We start from the raw sequence: 18,410 nt of genomic DNA, 5'->3' as shown, positions 1-18,410 counted from the left end.
TGTGTGTGTGTGTGTGTGTGTGTGTGTGTGTGTGTGTGTGTGTGTGTAAAACATAAGTACAACCAACATTTTGCTTACAACACTCTGATTGGTTTATTGTATGTTACGCCCAAAGCACACCTAATGAATGAATAAAGACGTTGAAGGCTTATATCATAAATACTAGAAATGCTAATACTAGAAATACTAATACACTCTAAGGATGGGACGATATATGCTTTTCAATTCTTTTACAATACATAGGTGCCGATTTGTTTTGCTATTTTCCTTTATTGCGATTCTAGAAGTATTCACATTCACAAAATTTAAACAACACACTTCTTGGAACAATATATCATGAGACATTTCTAAAAACGAAATTAATGTCAGTCTGACATTAATTTCATCTGTAAAGAAGAAGATAATATAAGGCTATGTTCACACTTGGCGTCTTTTTGGAAGGGCCTTGTCAACTTTTTTAAAAAGACAGCAAGTGTGAACATAGCCTAACATTGATTTTCTGCATCTTCTGTTTTCGCTCTGTTTGGCTGGAAACTGATATGATTAGGGTTGGACATCGTTTGGATTTAAACAATTCTGACTCCAATTCTTCCTTTTGATTCCCGATTCTGATTCTTTGAGAAGAAGTTGAAAATTCTCACGAATAAGAGGAAAGTTTTATTTTGATTCACTGGTGGTTTGCAGTTTTACAGCGCCTCTATGATGTAAAATAAACCCACCTGGAGCGCTGCAGTGCTCCAAGGCTGCAGCACAACAAGCGCCGGCCGCTTCACAAACCAAAACTTGCGCATTTTAAATTGGGAACTGATGATCGGATTTGAAACCAAATCCTCTAAACAATTCCCATAAAGAATTCTACTGGAATTGTAATTTTTGAAACAATTCCAAGGAGGAATCCATTCTTGATGCCGAACCCAGTCCTAGATGTAGACATAGTTGGTAAATATAAATATATATTGATTCTAGGGAAAAGAAACTATTTTAAAAATAGTCTCTAAAAGAATCATGATACATTTAATTTTTTACCCCCCCCCCCCCCCCCCCCCCCCAACCCTACTTTTCTTCATGGACACATGTTCATCCAGTGGTGATACTGTCATGTTGATGCTTTCTCTGATTGTTTGTCTCTCTCTTTCAGAACGGGAGAATTCTAAGTCATTGTTTCCAGAAAAAGAGCAGGTTAGATCTTCTTTTTTATCCCCCAAATTGGAAAGTGTATTACGTATTAATGTAAAAAAGGGTTTCTTGAAGCGGTGGCACGGTTCATGAAAAAATATCCGATCCGGTTCACATGTCTCGATTCTGAGCGTGTGTACGTCACACGGTTCGACCCGTGCGTAACGTGGCATCGTGCCAGGATGTGAACTCAGTGTGTTTTCCTTTCGCGCGAAAGAAGAGGTGTGGACAAGTTACCAATGAGACGTACAGCGAAAGAACGTGCCAAACATGTCAGACCGTCCGACCAACCTGTTTACATTTTAACATCAATGTACGCTGTAGTGTTTTATCAGTCTGAAGTCGCTGAAAGCGGCCGCTCTTTCAACCCTGTCAGCTCTCTCAGGGGGCGGGGCTGCTCGGTCTCCCCCGCGACTGACTGACACACACACACACACACACAAACACTCACACACGGTGGATGCAGGATAAACCAGAGCTGAGACGTACAGGATGACTTAATTTGAGGACAGCTACGCTTGTTGTTGTTAGTGTAATGATAAGTTAAAGTCTAATAAGAACTTTATCAAACGTTATGAATGTGTGTCCCAGGCCAGGATAGGAAACTAACTAACAATGGAAAGATCAACAAGCTACTGACAGACATTTTCAAATTAGATTCATTCAATAAATTATTATTTTTTGTCTTAAATCCACCAGCCATTTTCATTTTATACCAACATCTGCAGCACCCTGAGCCTAGTAAAACTCAGCCCAGAGTACTTTTATTCTCCAAAAACAAGTTTCCTTTTTGTTTTTAAAGAACTAAACAAAAGCGAAATCTTTGTTTGTTTATCTAGTTTTTTTATTAGTGCTGTCGGTTAAACGCGTTATTAACGGCATTAACACCAACCCATTTTAACTGCGTCAATGTTTTTATCGTGAGATTAACGTTCTTTTTGGCCGAGCAAACGTGGTAGTTTTTTTCACATGCTGTTGCAAGAACTAGTAATGTTAGAAAAACTACAACACCCACCGGGTCTAGCTAGACTGGAAACAAAACAACAGGCACGCCGCACACACTTCTTTGGGCTTGCAAGCCGGCCAAAGTTAATTATGGGATTACTGCGATTAATCACGATTTAATATTTTAATTGTGTGACAGCACTAGGTTTAATAATGAGCCTAGAATTTTAAAAGTCTTATGTTGTGCACTAATTTATTTATTGACTAGTGGCTCTGGAAACATTTTGTTTTTATGTGGTGCATAAAAATGACAAATAAAGGAATCTTAAATCTGAGGCCCACTCCTGGATTGACCGCACTCCTTCATTCTTCCATCCTCTTAAAATAGTCTGGCTATCATTAAGATAGTCTGGACCCAGCTTCTCATGCACTTTTCCATCCCGTTCAGGATTGAGCCATCTCCCAGAATATATAATCTCGGGCTGAGTGGAACCCAGGTCCCTGCAGTCGGACATAGGTTATCATGCATCACCGTCCATAATTCCTGGACCATTTCACAGGACCATGGGACATGAAGTACTTTGCCGTCCTCTGTCTTACATTTCTGACAATGCAATGTGTCCAGACCAATTCTAAACAATCTGGAGATAGAAGCAACGCATAATCTTGAACTGAATCGCGTGACATAGTAGAAACTGATTGAAGGTTTTGAGGCTGTTTCACCCCTGGTCACACCGTCTATATCTGTATGTTGCTATGTGTATATCTGCATATTTTTGTGTTGTACTGGCTGTGAAAACCAATCACCCTCTGTGACAATACATCTTAATCTAATATTTAAGATTTGTGTCTTTCAGACGAGATGCAGTTCCTGCACGGCGGCAGAGGATCCGACCCCTAATGGTACTGTGTGTACATGTGACGGCAGCAGATATGTACAACACTGCAGGAAGAACTGTCCCCACAAACCCAAGCTGTTGCTGGGGGGGAGGGGTTAAAGAACACAAATGGCCGCACAACCCTGCGGCAAATCACCGGCTTGCTTTTTTGGTCTGAACGCAGCCTCTCCAGTGTGCTGAAAAGCCCCCCCCCCCCCCTTCTTCTGTCCCTGCAGGTTCCTGGTCACAGAGTTCAATCTCCCGTTCCCTGCAGCGAGCTGAGACGCTACTCAGGAGCACCTTTAATCCCAGTCTCAAGTGGCTGTTCCATGGCCGCAGTCAAGATGAAGAAGAGGAGCATTTTGTAGCCGCTGCCAACCTGGTGTCCCGGTCCTCTGCACGTCTCCTGCGTCTGCAGCAAGCTCTTCTGACTGTGTCCCCCCAGTGGCAGCCGGTCGGCGAGGCACAGACGGGATCTCACCGGGTGAGTTCCAGGGATTGCTGGGAAACTGAATATATGGTGATCAGGAGTGTGCAAACAAATTGATTCACATTCACAAATCAATTAAAGCTCAACCGATTCAAAATCAATTCATAGAATTAAAAAAAATCTATTTACATTTTTTATCTCTCTCTTCTCCCTCTGCAGGTGTGTGTTAAAGGCCTCCCAGCAGAGGGTGGTGTTCTCTTCCTGCCCTCCTCCTCCTCCCTGCAGGGCCACTATAAAGCCCTGCGGAGGCTCCTGGAACAGCGGTGCCTGCTGCTCTTCGTACACGAGTACACAAGAAGGGCTCGCCTAGCAGCAGCATACATATCCAGAGTGAGCCACCTGCTGGAGGGTCAGCTAAAGAAATCCCACCTGACACCTCGCCAGGTTAGGCACTCTTAAACTGTTTCTATAAGCAGACTTTGTGATATGAACATTAAATCAGAGTATTCAAAGGCAGGGTTGAGATATGAATGAAAGACACATTCAGGCCACACAGAGTTGGGGTCAAGGCATCATGAGACCAGGAAAGAGCTCTTAACTTATTAATCCAGAAGCTTTCACTCTGGTAAAGCTGTTTGATCCTATCAGTACCGGGTATTGTTGCTGGGATACTAGATTAATCACTACTAGGGCTGTTGGAACGAATTCCGAAAGTCAAATATAATTAGAATAGTAAAATCAAAACTATTTGAGTACTGAAATTACTATTCAAGTGAGATTTCCTTTTTCTCTTTTTTCTTTTTTTTAAATAAATTGGCTTACGTAAAATAACCTCCCTCTTCTCATGTCACGTCTGATGAACAAATAGCTTTCAGGATACACGGGTTGCTGTGCTGTTTTCCTTAAAAATGTCTAGCCATCAGAGAAAAGAAATGTTTGTATTTCTCAAAGTAAGGTACTGAAATAAGAATAATTTTGGTATCTGTACTAAATCTCACGTACTGTATCAGCAGTTTTGTGTAGAAACATTGTACATGGTACCTGTGTGGCTTTTTCGCAAACACAACCTTTCTCCTCCTCCTTCTCAGACCCCGTCCAGCTGTTCTTCAATCGGGGTTGGTCTGGGCTCACTGAGTCAGGAGCTTCGGGTCCATCTCAGCCACTGGTCCTGTTTATTTTCTAAAGTCCAGTCGGACCACTATCTGAGACCTGCTCTGGTCCAGCAGACCAGGCTGCTGGCGGATATCAAACAGACTCTGGACTTACTCGGTCTGCAGGCACTGGTTTTAATGGAACATTATGTTTATGTCATTCTGTCTGCTATCGCCCAGACGGAATTAGACTCTGTGCCAAGAGAAATCTTGGAGGATATTTTAACGGGTACAGCCCTGTATAACCAAGCAGTGGGAGAGCAGAGAGCGCAGCACAGCGCCACCCAGCTGAGGACTGCCGTATTACAGCAGACACATTGTTCCACATTGGATTCCAGTCTTCCAAAAAGCTTCACAGCAGGGCATCACCCCGCTGCCTTCTCAGTCAAAGAGTTGATGATGGTTTTAGCAGTGCATGAAGCAAACAGGGCAGCCAAGCAGCTGCTCCGCTGGGCCTCTGACCAGAGCTACCACACGTGTCAGGTTCACACCAACCACAAGGCCTATGCATGTTCTGAAAAATGTGTTTGTCAGGGCGCCCGGCTCAGCTGTGGGGCCTCTGCACTGAGATCTGAGTGGACCTGGGAGCAGCTGCAACATACCTACCTTATTTCCTCTCCTCTCTTCTCTAATTATCCCCCCTTAGAGTCATCATCTTGCCACACCTGCCATAAAACTCCCCCTGTTTATGTCCCTGACCATCATTTGGACAGTACTATTTTTGAAAACCATTATCCTGTATTAGCCAAGCCCACATTTGTGCAACACAAACCAGATGGCTCTATCAAAGACCAAACCAGCCAGTGCCAAACAAACATACCCCAGGCTGGTCTATCCCAGACAAATGCGGAAGGGTTGGCCCAACCAAATCTAGAAAGACAGACAACTTTAGGAAACCTTAAACTACCGCAGTCTCTTTCCCCTCCTTCAACCACCTTCCTCCATCGTTTAGCCCTGCCTTTGTCAGGGGGTTGCCAGCAGGACCATTCCTCAGTAGAGCTACTTTTTCAGGTGCTGGTTTCCTCCAGTGACCTGCTGGCTCCACTTGTTTCACATACATCTACACCAGAGGCACCGACTGAACAACTCCCAAATACGAGAACAAATGTGTTATCACCAAATGGAAAGAATGACTTGATCATTTTAAATGATCCCAGCATAAATGCAGCAGGTTCAGGGGAATGCAATAGTCTGAGTACAGAAGTCAACAAGGACCAAAAGGTGGAAGGACCTCAGCAGGAATGGGATGAACTGGAAATAACAAATGGGAAAGACGCCAGGTAATGAGATTAACCAGCCACTGGCCGTCATTGATCCACCATTGTTAAGCAGTTTGTTCAAAGCATTCTGAGGCCTTGGATGCCTTCGGATCATCTAAAACCCTTTCTGACAGAATTAGACGTGTTTGACTAAGGCTGGATGTCGTCCAAAAATGTTCTGTACTGGTACCGATACTCACACCGTGGCTTTGATACAGGTTCCTAAACAATACTTTTTTCAAAAGCAATTTTATAAAACCAAAATAAATGACATCTAAATCTTTTTATTTATTTCTCATCTCGTACTGCGTGATCCACGTCTTAGTGTAACGTGAGTTTTTCCCTGCGTGTCTCCACGACGTGTAACGTTAGACAGCCAATCACAGACATTATTAGATCTTGGTAGATATATGCTGCTTGGCTCACCTAAGCTGACGAGATTTACTCCTTAGCTATTGAAACTGGGTTTGGAATGACAAAGCATTTTTTGATAAATTAATCATAATTTTGGCAGTATCTCAGAAGTATTTAATGCTGTATCCAGCCCTACATTTGACACTAGCTGGAACATAAAATCAAGTCTACTTAATGCAATGATCGGCCCAGAGTTTGAACTTCTCTCTCATACTCTCTTATTTAATGCCTGCCGTTTACTCTGTTGACAGTCGTTGTCAGCCGATGTCGGAGGTATTGTGTTTTGGGGTTGTCCGTCTGTCATTGCTTAAAATTTGACGTAAAAGCCCACTTAGACTGAAGTATGAGTATTTGAATTTGGTGGTCAAAGGTCACTGGGACCTCACATAACACAACATTTCGTCAAAACTCCAGAATTGCTGCGCTACTTATGACAACATTTTCACAGAAAGGCCTCATAGGAAATATTAAACGAGTAATGAGATTTTACACCTCAAAGGTCAACATCACTGTATATTTTGATGGGGACACACCGCGATGCACTCTGGGATAGGAGACAAAAATGCTCTAGGTTATTTCCATTTCTTTAAAGCAATCTCAGTTGTCTTGGGCGGCGCTAAGCTCCAGATGCAGCGACAGGGGCTCTGCTAAATAGTTTATAGTGGTTTCAGCCATGAGTTTTGTTGATCTTTAGGTGACAACACTCCCAGTTGGCCGGTCCCTGGGTTATAACTGAGTGTTTGTGTCCTTCAGCTCAGGTTTTGAAAACCCAGAGAAGGAGGAGAGTGGGGGAGCACTGGGGACAACGGCGGAGACAGATTGTCTCCATTGGCCTCACTCGGTACAGTGGTTGGACCTCGGTCAGTCGCTGGTGTTTGCCGAGCTGTTTGGACAGTACCGCACGCTGCTGTGGACTCTGTGCAGCAAAGCCCTGTGGCTGCAGCTGCATGTGCCACAAGCGGGAAGCACTGCAGGAAGCATCAACCTCCAAGACAAACACAGGGGGTTCCAAATCCTGCACAGGATCAGTCAAGCTTTACACAACGGTAAGAAGATAATGGCCAGTCAAATTAAACAGCGTGGAAGTGTCCATACAGCACATGCTTTAACACAGTCACCCATGACTGCCACTAGGATTGGGTAGCGAGAACCGGTTACAACTTGGAATCGTTTCAAAAGTTACGATTCCAATGTTAAATTTGGTTTACAATTGTGATCATCTGTTTGAGTTTCGATATGCACAAGTTTTGGTTTCCGTGGCATCCAACGAACTTCCAGGCGCTTGTTGTGTTGCAGCCATGGAGCTGCGATCTAAGTTGTGGCTTTATTATAGGTTGAGAAAGCCTGGTCAAAGGTGTAGTTGGTTAGACTTGTAAAACTAACTTATTCATATCTGCTGAAAAGGTTAGAGTAGTTCACATGAAGCAGGTGAATTTAAAAAAAACACACAACAAAAACAGTTCCTTTGGCACCACCTACAGCCTGTAGTGTGATTTGCAAAAATCCACCGCTCCCTGTTCTGATGCACCAATTAGGGCCCAGGGGGTGGGGGGGTGCTCTTGCACAGGCATTTAACCTGCCTTGTGGGGGGAGGGGCGTAGGAGACTGTTTTGGGCTGTAGCAGAAAGGGGGGAGGGACTGAGAAGTTGTTGATGTTCACATTTTTTGTACATGTCATTTGAATGTCGCTTTAGTCAAAAGCACCTGCTGAAAAATGAATGTAAATATAATAATTTTTATTTTACTAATTATTTTATTTTTCTTGGGGTAAAATATGAATATTTATCCTACATAATGTAACAAACCATTTAATTTAACTTCAGACCCTTGCATACTATTGCAAAACTGTAGTGCTGCTAAGAGAATGGATCATTTCATTTGTTTGTGATGATAGCGATGTTAAAAACAACGTTACCATTCTGTATGTCATCACCCCAGCATGTGTTTTACGCTACAACGTTTGTTTTCACATACAGCTCCTCATTCCTCACTGTCCGCGAGCTGCCTGTCCCCAGAACACACTGTGTCCCATTTAGACGGCCCAGGGTCAGCAACAGCAACAAAAACAAATGTCCTACCTGCACCACCAAGCATACACAACCAGTGTTCCAGCGTTTCAGCCAATAACCCACAAGAAGGGTTTAGGGGGGGGGGTTAGTGCGCGGAAGCACAGAACGGAGGGGAAGGGACAGGACAGGATGAGGAGGAGGGAGGTGCGAACTCGTCTTGTTTGAAATACTTTGAACGCCAACGAGAAGTAACGTCACGCAACATCGCTTAGAACACCTTTTAAGGGATATGACAGAATTTGTATTTATTTATTGTGATTGGAAGATTTGTGTGCAAAGTTGTTGGACGGACTGCACGTGGTATGCATGCAATATGCGATAACGTTGTTGATCATCGCAAAAAACAATATTACTTTCCATAAAAAAACAGATATTAAAAGTGTAGTCAGTTATGCAATTATGCCGCTATTAAGTATTGCGCTAAAAAGCGCATTGTTTGTGGAATTTAAAACAAACCAAAGGACATCATATCTAACATTCATTATTAAACAAATTAAATTTTAAACATAAGGCAGCACTGACAAAAGGTAATACGGTAGTTCGATTTTAATGATGTGATATATTATGAAACACGATATGTTGCACCATTTCGCAATATGTTTATTGCGCCAGTTGACATTGCGATAAAGATTAAAAAAACAATATATTGTGCAGCCTTAATGTGTACATGACACCTCTGGGTTTTGTGCTGTTTGTTGTAGATCTGGTCGCCAAGGAGTGCAGAACCATGCTGGAGGACTTCAGTCTCTATCTGTCAGCCACTACAGCACACGCTGAGTGGGACTACGGTTAGCACACACACACACACACACACACACACACACACACACACACACACTTTTTTATTTAAGATTTATCATAGGGCGCCCAGGGAGATTGTGCGCTCATAAATAGTAGGGGTGGGGGAAAAAATTGATATAGCATAGTACTGCGATATTTTCCGTGGCAACCCGATACACAGCTAAGTATCAATCTATTATTATATACGTGTTGGTCAGTTTGTCTAGTTGACAATCCCATTTTGTAGCAATAAAACTGAAGTGATATGAACAAACTGAGAAATGTTTCTTTTTAGATAAAACAGATGTTGACAAGTTTTTCTTATTGGGGGCATCATTTGAAAAAAGGTAATAAATTTCAATATATCGCACAATATTGCAATATGTTTAAAATTGCAATAATACACCCCTGATATACTCATAAGTATGCTAAAGTTGAATAAAAAAAGAGAAATAAAAAATCATCTTTGATTTAAAAAATTTGGAAAACTCCAACCTTTAAGACACCAATTTTCTTTATGAATTAATAATGTATCGTGCATAAATAAATACAGGGTGCATAAGTAAGAACAGCCCTATGTTAAATTCCCATAGAATCAGGCAGATGTTTATTATTAAAGGCCAGAGAAGATTTTATGGAAAGTTCCGCATGCCAATCTCTAGATATGGTGACGAGTACGTGATGTGATGGATAAACAAACCTTTTTCATCGAAGCACTAAATTGACAGAGATTTTTCTGTTGCATTAACTTGTCCCGTTGTCTCTGTGTTGTCACACAATGTCTGTCTGTCTTCAGTGATGTGCAAAAGTTTAGGTTCAGCTTTGAAAGATAAGTGTGTCACAGATGTGAATCAGGGCAGCAACTCTGTGACCATGGGGCACTTCCTGCTGCTGTCCCCTCCTCTCCTGTCGTCTCTGCACTGCCACCGCTCAAACAGCAGAGCCTCAGGTAAAAAAGGCATACACGAACGGTTTCCTTCACAGTAACTGACTCACACCAACAGCCTACCTTTGTGCAATATTACCTGATTTACCAGTGTACCACCCAAAACTCCACTCCACATCGGCAGTGTGAAGGAAACACTCAGGAGCAGCACAGCTGGGAAGAAGGTCCGGGGGACTCTGTTAACTCACACAGAAGCATTTCATGAACTCCCAACAGAGGAGAGAATAAAGCAGACAGCACAGTTTTACCACAGTGTGTGCAGTACCGTCCCAACTCCCAGAAGTTCCTGTCTTCATCAAGATGTATTTAAACTCATGCTGGAGGGTTATATTTAGTTGATTAAAAGAACCGTTTTGATCCTTTCCAGTTTCTAAAATGTAAGGATTTTTAAAACATTGAGTACATTTACTTTTAATGCTTTTAAGTCAATTTTCCTGATGAAACTTACATACTTTTACTTAAGGAACATTTTGCAGGACTTTTTACAGAGTATTTGACTATTGTGGTACCAGAGATGGGGAAGTAACAAAGTAGTATAACTTCGTCACTGTACTCAAGTAGATTTTTCAGATATTTTTACTTTACTTTATTATTTATTTTTGTGTCAACGTTTTACTTCTGACATTTTTAACATGAATATTGTGACATTCTACTTACTACATTTTACAAAACCGGCTCGTCACTTTAGTTTCAAATAATTTCAGTGGGGTTGCCATTACTATTTTTCACATCATCAATACTGAATTCAGTCTAATTAGATGGGTATATACGTTGTTATAATGTGCTGCAAATTGTGCCAACCGAAACACCACAAACTGCTGGCTTTCAACACTTTACCATCAAATTTGAAAAACACATATAGGTAAATGCATCTTTTTGTTGTTATCAATAGCTGTTTGTTTGTTTGGGTAACTTATTTGCTAAGTTTACGTTAATGGTCCGTTATATTTGTTCTCCTGCCAGCAATGACGATGCCTTGGTACGATAGCATTTAGTCAAGTAACCCAAGTAACGTTAAGGTTAGCCAGTTGTTAATCAGAGATCAGTTATATCTTCCTCTGCCTGCGAGAGTCTCTCGTCCGCTTCCCCGATTCTCCTCGAGTGTGACAGTAAATCTCTTTTAATGCTAATAATTGCCTTTAACGTATCAAGATCAAATTCTTCTTCCAATGAACAGACTGCATTGAGTAAATCGTTGTTTGTAGGTGCTGATGACAGCCCCCCCCCGCTCTCCCCCTACAGGTTCTATTAGCTTCTTCCCATCTCATCTCACTCTCCAGAGACGGACTGTTAGCTTGGCGTTAGCCACGGCGCAGCTGTCTACAGTGTGGGTCGTGTCCAAGGCTTACCAGTTCCTTTCCTCATGGAGCCTCAACAAGTTCCTGCTTATCACGCAGGGAGACGTCAAAGTAGGTTCCTCATTATATTAAACACAAGACTTTTATATGTATTAGTCATTGGAGGATCTAATAATTACATTATAGAAAAATCCTGTTTGTCCTAATGCAGGCGTGAAGAGGCGGGCACTTTTTTCAACATGTTATGGTACACACTTTGATAATATTTTTAGGATTCATTTTGGTGTCTTTTTGTAATTTGCCACTTGGGCCGGGTAAAATCAGCTTCACACAAACGTGTCATATCAGTTCTGAGCTTTTTTAAAACTAACCACATAACTTCCTAAAACACCTAGACTGATATCATAACATCACAACAGCCCCCCCACCATATAACAAAAAATAGAAAATTAGTGACACCTACACCATTTCTGTATGTTTTATTTTTTTCTACTTGTTTTTCACAATTTTCTCTAACATATTTGCTAAAATATACATAATAACTTATGTACCCATACTCATTCAGTTGCAGATTATTTACACAATGTCACAAGACACACAAACATAGCAGAACTATCAAAATCTCTCATTTTCCTCTTGAAGGAAACACTTCAGGCCCTATCTTGCACCCAGCACAATTAGCTTGGTACACCTGTATTCCTATTTTGCACCCGAGGCACAGCGGCCTTTTCCCTCCACAGACTTACGTTGGTAAATTAGGGAATGAATTTGCGCTCCCAGGGTGGTTCAGTGGAAAGAGGAGGCGTGTTCCAGCACTAACATTCCCTAGTGCTACTTTGACGTTTCCGCCACAGAGCAGGAAAAACCTAGTCCAGGAAAACCAGTTTCCCTCACAGACCTGGAAAAAGCTAGTCTAAAGTCAGTGACGCGTTATTCAGATGCTGTTTTAAGTGTGCATGCTTAACTGTAATGTAGAGTATGCACACCACTCATACACTTTGCTTCTCTCATCACACGGACCTAGCAGTTCCCATTTTAGCAAACTAGACAAGCACACAAGGAAAAAATGACCAATTTTTTACACAACATTTCCATGAATCATGGATGTGTCGTAAATGAGGCACTATTAGAGGATTTAAGGAGATGTGATGTTGAACTGCATGTGCCGATGCCACTTAACCCAACAGCAGCTGCAAGGGAGAGAAGAGACAGAAGAGCTGCATTGTCTATAGGGAGGTAATCTCGGTCCATTGACTACATTGACTACATTGCAAAATTATCACCATGCATTCATAACCTCGTGATTCAGTGAGAGTGAGCCCAAAACAGTGGAAAGTATGTTTTTGTGGCATTTCTTTATTTACATTTTTTTTTAAAGAAACATCGATAGCAAACGTTGGTCTCCTCGGCTTTGAACCACTCCGGGCGTGCGCCCATGGATGTATTAAGAACACGCACCTAGCAAATCCACCATTATAATAGCAAGCCGCCATGGAACAAGCGCGCCTGCTTTTAAAGGGATTGTGAAATAACGCTCTGATTGGTTTATTGCACGTTACGCCCAAACCACACCCATGAGTAATCTAGCTACTTCAGACCAACCCATTTTAGATTTGCGTCGGGCGCAAAGGTCATTTATCCCGCCGGTATAATAGCAACAGCGCCTGAGATCTGCCCACAAAGGTACTTGCCGTTCGATACTTGCGTTTCAGATCATTAAATTAGGGCCCAAAATGATAAAAGCTGAAACTCCGATAGATGGATACACAGGGACGCTCTCATAAGGAGATGCATGACAGTACATCTTTCTTAAGGAGATCAGCCAATTATTATTCAATTCAATTTTATTTATAGTATCAAATAACAAGCGTTAGCTCAAGACACTTTACAGATAGACCACACTCTATATTTTGGAAAAGACCCAACAATTCCAATAATTCCCTGAAGAACAAGTATTTAGTGAGCAAGACCACAGTGACATTATTATTGTTATTATTATTATTATTAACATTAACATGAAAAGACCAAAACCTGCAATTAATTTATTCTACAAACAAGTAATATCTGTGTATCAAAGCCGGATATATCTTATTCCTATGTGCTATACTAACTCTAAAAATGTCAAATAGACAGACGGACTCTAAAACAGACATTCCTAATAAACTGTCAACATATTAAGTGACATAAGTTGTATTTCTGGCCAAATGTAGACATAGCCTAAAAAACAATAGTTGCAAAAACCAACAACTGCCAGCAACCACAATAATACAAAATAATATAACCTTTCACCGTCTGATCCCTTCTTAAAGGATATATTTGGAACATGTAACAAATCAAACAGTGTCACAAGCTAATATAAACATCTCTCTCCCACATGATAAATACTAAAATAGTCAGAATTCTCCTCATTTGCCAGCATATCACCCACATCATGTGTTTCAACAAAGTCCAGTTTAGGCATTTTAGCCTTGATATTAAATGTGCATCAGTGTGATGAGGTGTGTTTGTGATGTGTTCTGTCTGTGTCTCTGCAGGTGCTGATAGAGTCATTAGAAATGATGGAGCTTCAGACTAAGGCCCTGGTGATGAATTCAGATATGAACCAACATAATATTCTTCACAACCACAGCCAGCTTCTGCTGAGGCAGCAACTCAACGCATTTGGCAGGGCTGTATCCGAGCTGCAGGTGACCTGCGGGGGTTTAGTCTTACCTCAGAAAGCTGACTCTTCCTCCAAATCAGTGGAAGCCATAGGCACGAGCAGTGGGGGTGCTGCACCCCCACCTCCCGTGCCTATGACATGATTGACTTTGGGTTTGCTGTCACTGCTGTCTTTTATCTCCTGCCAATCAGATTTGTCTGGACACGATTGTGGTTCAGCCTACGCATGACATGCACGCACACCCACAGCCACTCACAAGGGACGAATGAGTTTCTACTATATCGATCAGCACTACTTAGCAACGTCTCCAAAAGAGAATTTTGGATTTTCACCCAACCCCAAACAGCCGAGGAGTAGAGAGATGCACAGTCAGCTCATGGAGGGGAGGGGAGAGTGAGTTTTTAAAAGGAGACAGAGGTAGAATGATCTGCAGCATACAAAGCCTGTGTAACATAGTATCTTTAGACTCTAAAATGCTTTACAATAAATTGAAATACGATAAATAGAAGAAATTAGAATACAATGAAAACATGGGCACATAAAGTCAGCCAGCTATAAAAGTCCTTGTCTAAGTAAAAGCCTGTTTGAATAGCAAAGTCTTCAACTGCTTTTTTAAAGAATCAACAGAGTTTGAACATGTAAAGAGAGCAGCAGTGCATTCCACAGCCTGGATGCCACTGCCTGAAAAGCTGCGTTCTGGCACCTTTTGAATAATAAATCAATTAATCTGATTGGCAGTATAATACATCCGTCTTTCTTTCTGCAGAGATCCACCGCTGTGATTGCATGAATGGGGCACTTTGCGTTATGTCCACATGTCTGTTATAACAGCAGGACAGTCGAGTGTCTGTTAAACTGCTACAGTCAGTGGAACCGGTTGGAGTTAAGATTCCTTTGTCAGTAGCCTGCCGGTTACAAATGTGCTCGGTAGAGAGCAACACATTAGACGGATTCTGTGTTTTTGCTGTGCTAGACCACAGAATTTTCGTTAAAAAAGATCAATGATTCCACATTGCCCTAATTTTTCTCTGCGAAGATTGGCGGATGTGATGTAATGCCCCAGTGTGTCTTATGTGGCAGCAACCACTAATATGGTAACTTTAAATTGCTGATTTGGCATGGAGGTACTGTAACCGTCATTAAACGTCCAGGCAGTTGCTCATAGTGTTCTTCACTACAGTTTATGTAGTGTAATGTGATCCTGATGACCCTGCTCTTTCCACCAGACCTTCTCTTTGCTGGTGGTGAAGACGTTCTCCAGCAGCTGCAAGAGGATGTCAGGGGAGATCTTTGAACAGACCATGCCTTCTGCTGTACACTGGAGACACAGTTTCAGGACAGGTGATGAAATCTGACTGCTAATAATGGTCAGGCTATGTAATTAACTCCTACAACAGATACTCTGAGATCCCTCGCAGAGGATGAAACATAGACATAGACCTCAGCTGATAAAAAAAATAAAAAATATTTTTGCTTTAAGATGCCTTAGGATTGAGGTGGAGTATTTTGGACGCTGAAAGGAGATTGGTTGCTGGCAAGCAGAGGTTGCCCTGCACAGTTATACTTCCTTCTCCCTGTTCTTTCTTTAATGTGAAATGCTGTTTGAATTTCCAAGACAGAAACGCATTCCTGTCCAACGATATGGACAAAAAATCTGTGTCATAACTATTTGACTAAAATAATAAATAATCTCAGAAATAATTTATTTAAAAAAGAAAGACTAAAATGATTTGACTAAAACTTGACTTGGATATATTGAGTTTTCTTTTGACTAAAACTAGACTCAACTGACGAGACTTTTAATCAACTAAAATTTGACTAACAAAAAAGATATGTGAATGACTAAATATGACTAAAACAAACAAGGATATTTGGCATAAAACTAAGACAAAATTAAAATAGGTGACAAAATTAACACTAAAGTCATGCCTGTTATTTCTGAAAATTTGATAAACAAAAATGTATATTATGCTTGAGTGAATAAAAACCACAATTAACAAAACTAGTTTAAAAAATGAAATTAATATTTAAATAAATCTCCAGGAGAGTCTGACGCAGCCTGACTCCGGAGATAAAACTGAGATTAGCGCTTATGTTCCGGTTTATGTTCTGCTTGTTTAGCGGTTGTTTGCTAAATTTGCGTTAAACTCATTTAGACAGGATTTGACTAATTATTTTAATTCTCAATTCTCACTGTTTTGGTGCTGGTGATTTTCCTTTGGGGCTGGCTAAAATTCCTCTCTACAACAAAAACCCTGGTTGTAGAAGATGTGGATCAGCTTGACTGGGGCATGAGTAGAGGGAGGATATACTGTACAGCAGATGAATTATCAAAGGTCATTGATAGAGAAAAGCATGATGGAAAGTGTAAACCCCCCAACAGACTGAATTAATCTAAATGTTAAGGGAATACATTATTTGGGCTGTCTAATGTAATTTTGGTAATGGCCCTTCCTCAACTTCACCCACAGGATTTTGATAAAGCTGCGGGGAAATTAAACGTCTTGATAATTGTGTATTTCTCTCTGTATTTCAGGTTTTCCCAGCAGTCCCAGTGAGTATGCATCTGTGGCAGCTCAGACTGTGATTGGTCAGGTTTTAGAGGGGGTGGCACCATTGTCTGATGATGCCCGTGTCCAAGCTCTGAGTATAACAATGACAGCTTTCATGGAGGCATGGATGGAACACATCCTGAAACAGAAGATCAAATTTAGGTACACTTTTCATCATAGCACATAACAGCACATTTCCGGTTTAACTCCCGCAATAAAGTAAAAAAACATAAAGCGTCATTTTAGTAGCTACAAAAACATTATTTTTGCCTATAAAATACTGTTTTGTCAACCTTCATACATGATAAATGTATGTTTTGTGCAGTGGCAGAATGTAAGTACACTTACTCAACTAATGTTTGTAAAGGTTAACTACCGTTCTTTTCAACCTGTGTTGTTTTTGTGTCTAAGTGATTGCGCTTAAATTATCTTCACAAAAGTACTCGCTTTGCCACTGAAAAGCTCTGTGTCTATAAACATGGAAAGGATTTCTAAGGAGGTCTGCCTTTCTGTTAAAGAGTAAGATCCTTTTTTTTTTTTTCCAGAAACGTTTCAAAAAGGTGTTAAAGGTCTATCTCTGAAGGGATCCTTTCCATAATGTTGTCAGACGCCTAGAATATTAATCTCAGCCTGTCAACGGCTAAACAAGCACTTTTGTGAAGATAAATACAAGCTGGACAATCGCCCTATTAACTTACATTGTAGCTTGTTTTGCCGCTGCCGACTGCAGCGATCCTGCTTAAAACTGGACCAATGTCAAAGATTGTTGTTCCTATCAGTCACTTAGACATAAAAACATAGGAAAATAGGATACAGGTTGAAAAACACAGAAGGTACCCTTAAAGTCCAACTGTTGAGGTACTAGTACTTTACTTGAGTCTTTTCTTATCATGCCACTTTCTACTTTCTACTCCTCCAGATTTCAGAACTATTGTACTTTTTATTTCACTACATTCATCTGACAGCTTTAGTTACTTTCTCGCTTGCCTGGTCCTCTGGGAATGTTAGCTAACAGTTAGCAGGGTTAGCATGGTGGCGTTAGCCAGGACCAGTCGGAATCACTTTACTGGCTGTGTCTCAGTTGTTTTTGTGAGAAACCATCTCAGGTACTCTAGCTATGTAATTCAATGTGAGTAGCTACACAAATTTTGAAACCACATAAAATGTCTGTCCCTCGTAGCAGTAATAAATTAGCCTGAAGCTGATGCTCTTCAGGAGGAAATTAGCCAACTCGGTGTCCTTTTGGGCTCTAAGCTGTTTACATCTGTCAAAGACACCTCCATTATTTACCTGGGTTTGTCAGGGCAGAACTGTTAGAAACATGCAGTTTTTTTTAGGTTGGGTAGTATCTATCTCCGTTGATCCCGTTCGTTAATTTGTTGCTTTCATGGCTGTACTAACGTTACAGCTGTAGCGTGCGGAGTTTACGTTTTTCCTGGTATATCTGGCAACCCGGCCTGGCTGTCAAAGTGGCCAGTTGAGAACAACACACAGGCCAAAGCACAGACAGAAATTCTGTCACTGAACGGAAATTTCAAAAGGAGAAAACATTGGCATTAGCATTGTTGTTGGAAAAGATTGTATTTCAATTTAGCATGTTTCCCTCATATCTGATGACGCATTGGGATAATCTTTTGATTTATTGCAGTAAATAAATTCCATATTGAACCTTTAAATGGGAGGATTGTTTAGCATTTACTACTTTTACTTTTAATACTTCAAGTATCATTTTATATTTTACTGATGTTACTTACATACCTTTTTAGTTACCTGTAACATTTTCAATGCAGGGTTTTTTACTTGTAATAGTATTTTTTCAGTTTGGTGTTAGTACTTCAAGTCAAGTCAAG

At 41.0% G+C, this 18,410-nt stretch overlaps 1 protein-coding gene across 4 annotated transcripts in view; it reads left to right on the top strand.

The window, feature by feature from the left end:
- Nucleotides 1–18,410, top strand: part of ccdc142 (coiled-coil domain containing 142) — a 27,940-nt gene that overhangs the window by 2,258 nt on the left and 7,272 nt on the right. For 3 of the 4 annotated variants that reach the window (XM_034882822.1, XM_034882825.1, XM_034882824.1), the window contains exons 3-14: nt 1,139–1,179; nt 2,979–3,024; nt 3,236–3,483; nt 3,649–3,873; nt 4,518–5,859; nt 7,000–7,299; nt 9,024–9,110; nt 9,899–10,051; nt 11,291–11,457; nt 13,881–14,033; nt 15,235–15,349; nt 16,545–16,722. In XM_034882822.1, coding sequence (XP_034738713.1) covers nt 1,139–1,179; nt 2,979–3,024; nt 3,236–3,483; nt 3,649–3,873; nt 4,518–5,859; nt 7,000–7,299; nt 9,024–9,110; nt 9,899–10,051; nt 11,291–11,457; nt 13,881–14,033; nt 15,235–15,349; nt 16,545–16,722 — 3,055 coding nt within the window. Of the gene's footprint in view, nt 1–1,138; nt 1,180–2,978; nt 3,025–3,235; nt 3,484–3,648; nt 3,874–4,517; nt 5,861–6,999; nt 7,300–9,023; nt 9,111–9,898; nt 10,052–11,290; nt 11,458–13,880; nt 14,034–15,234; nt 15,350–16,544; nt 16,723–18,410 lie in introns of all 4 variants that reach the window. The other variant, XM_034882823.1, reaches the window with a different exon arrangement.

This window comes from Etheostoma cragini, chromosome 10 (assembly GCF_013103735.1).
Source record: "Etheostoma cragini isolate CJK2018 chromosome 10, CSU_Ecrag_1.0, whole genome shotgun sequence".
NCBI lineage: Eukaryota > Metazoa > Chordata > Actinopteri > Perciformes > Percidae > Etheostoma > Etheostoma cragini.
Note: the sequence above shows the minus strand (reverse complement) of the source record. Positions and strands in the feature narration are given on the sequence as shown.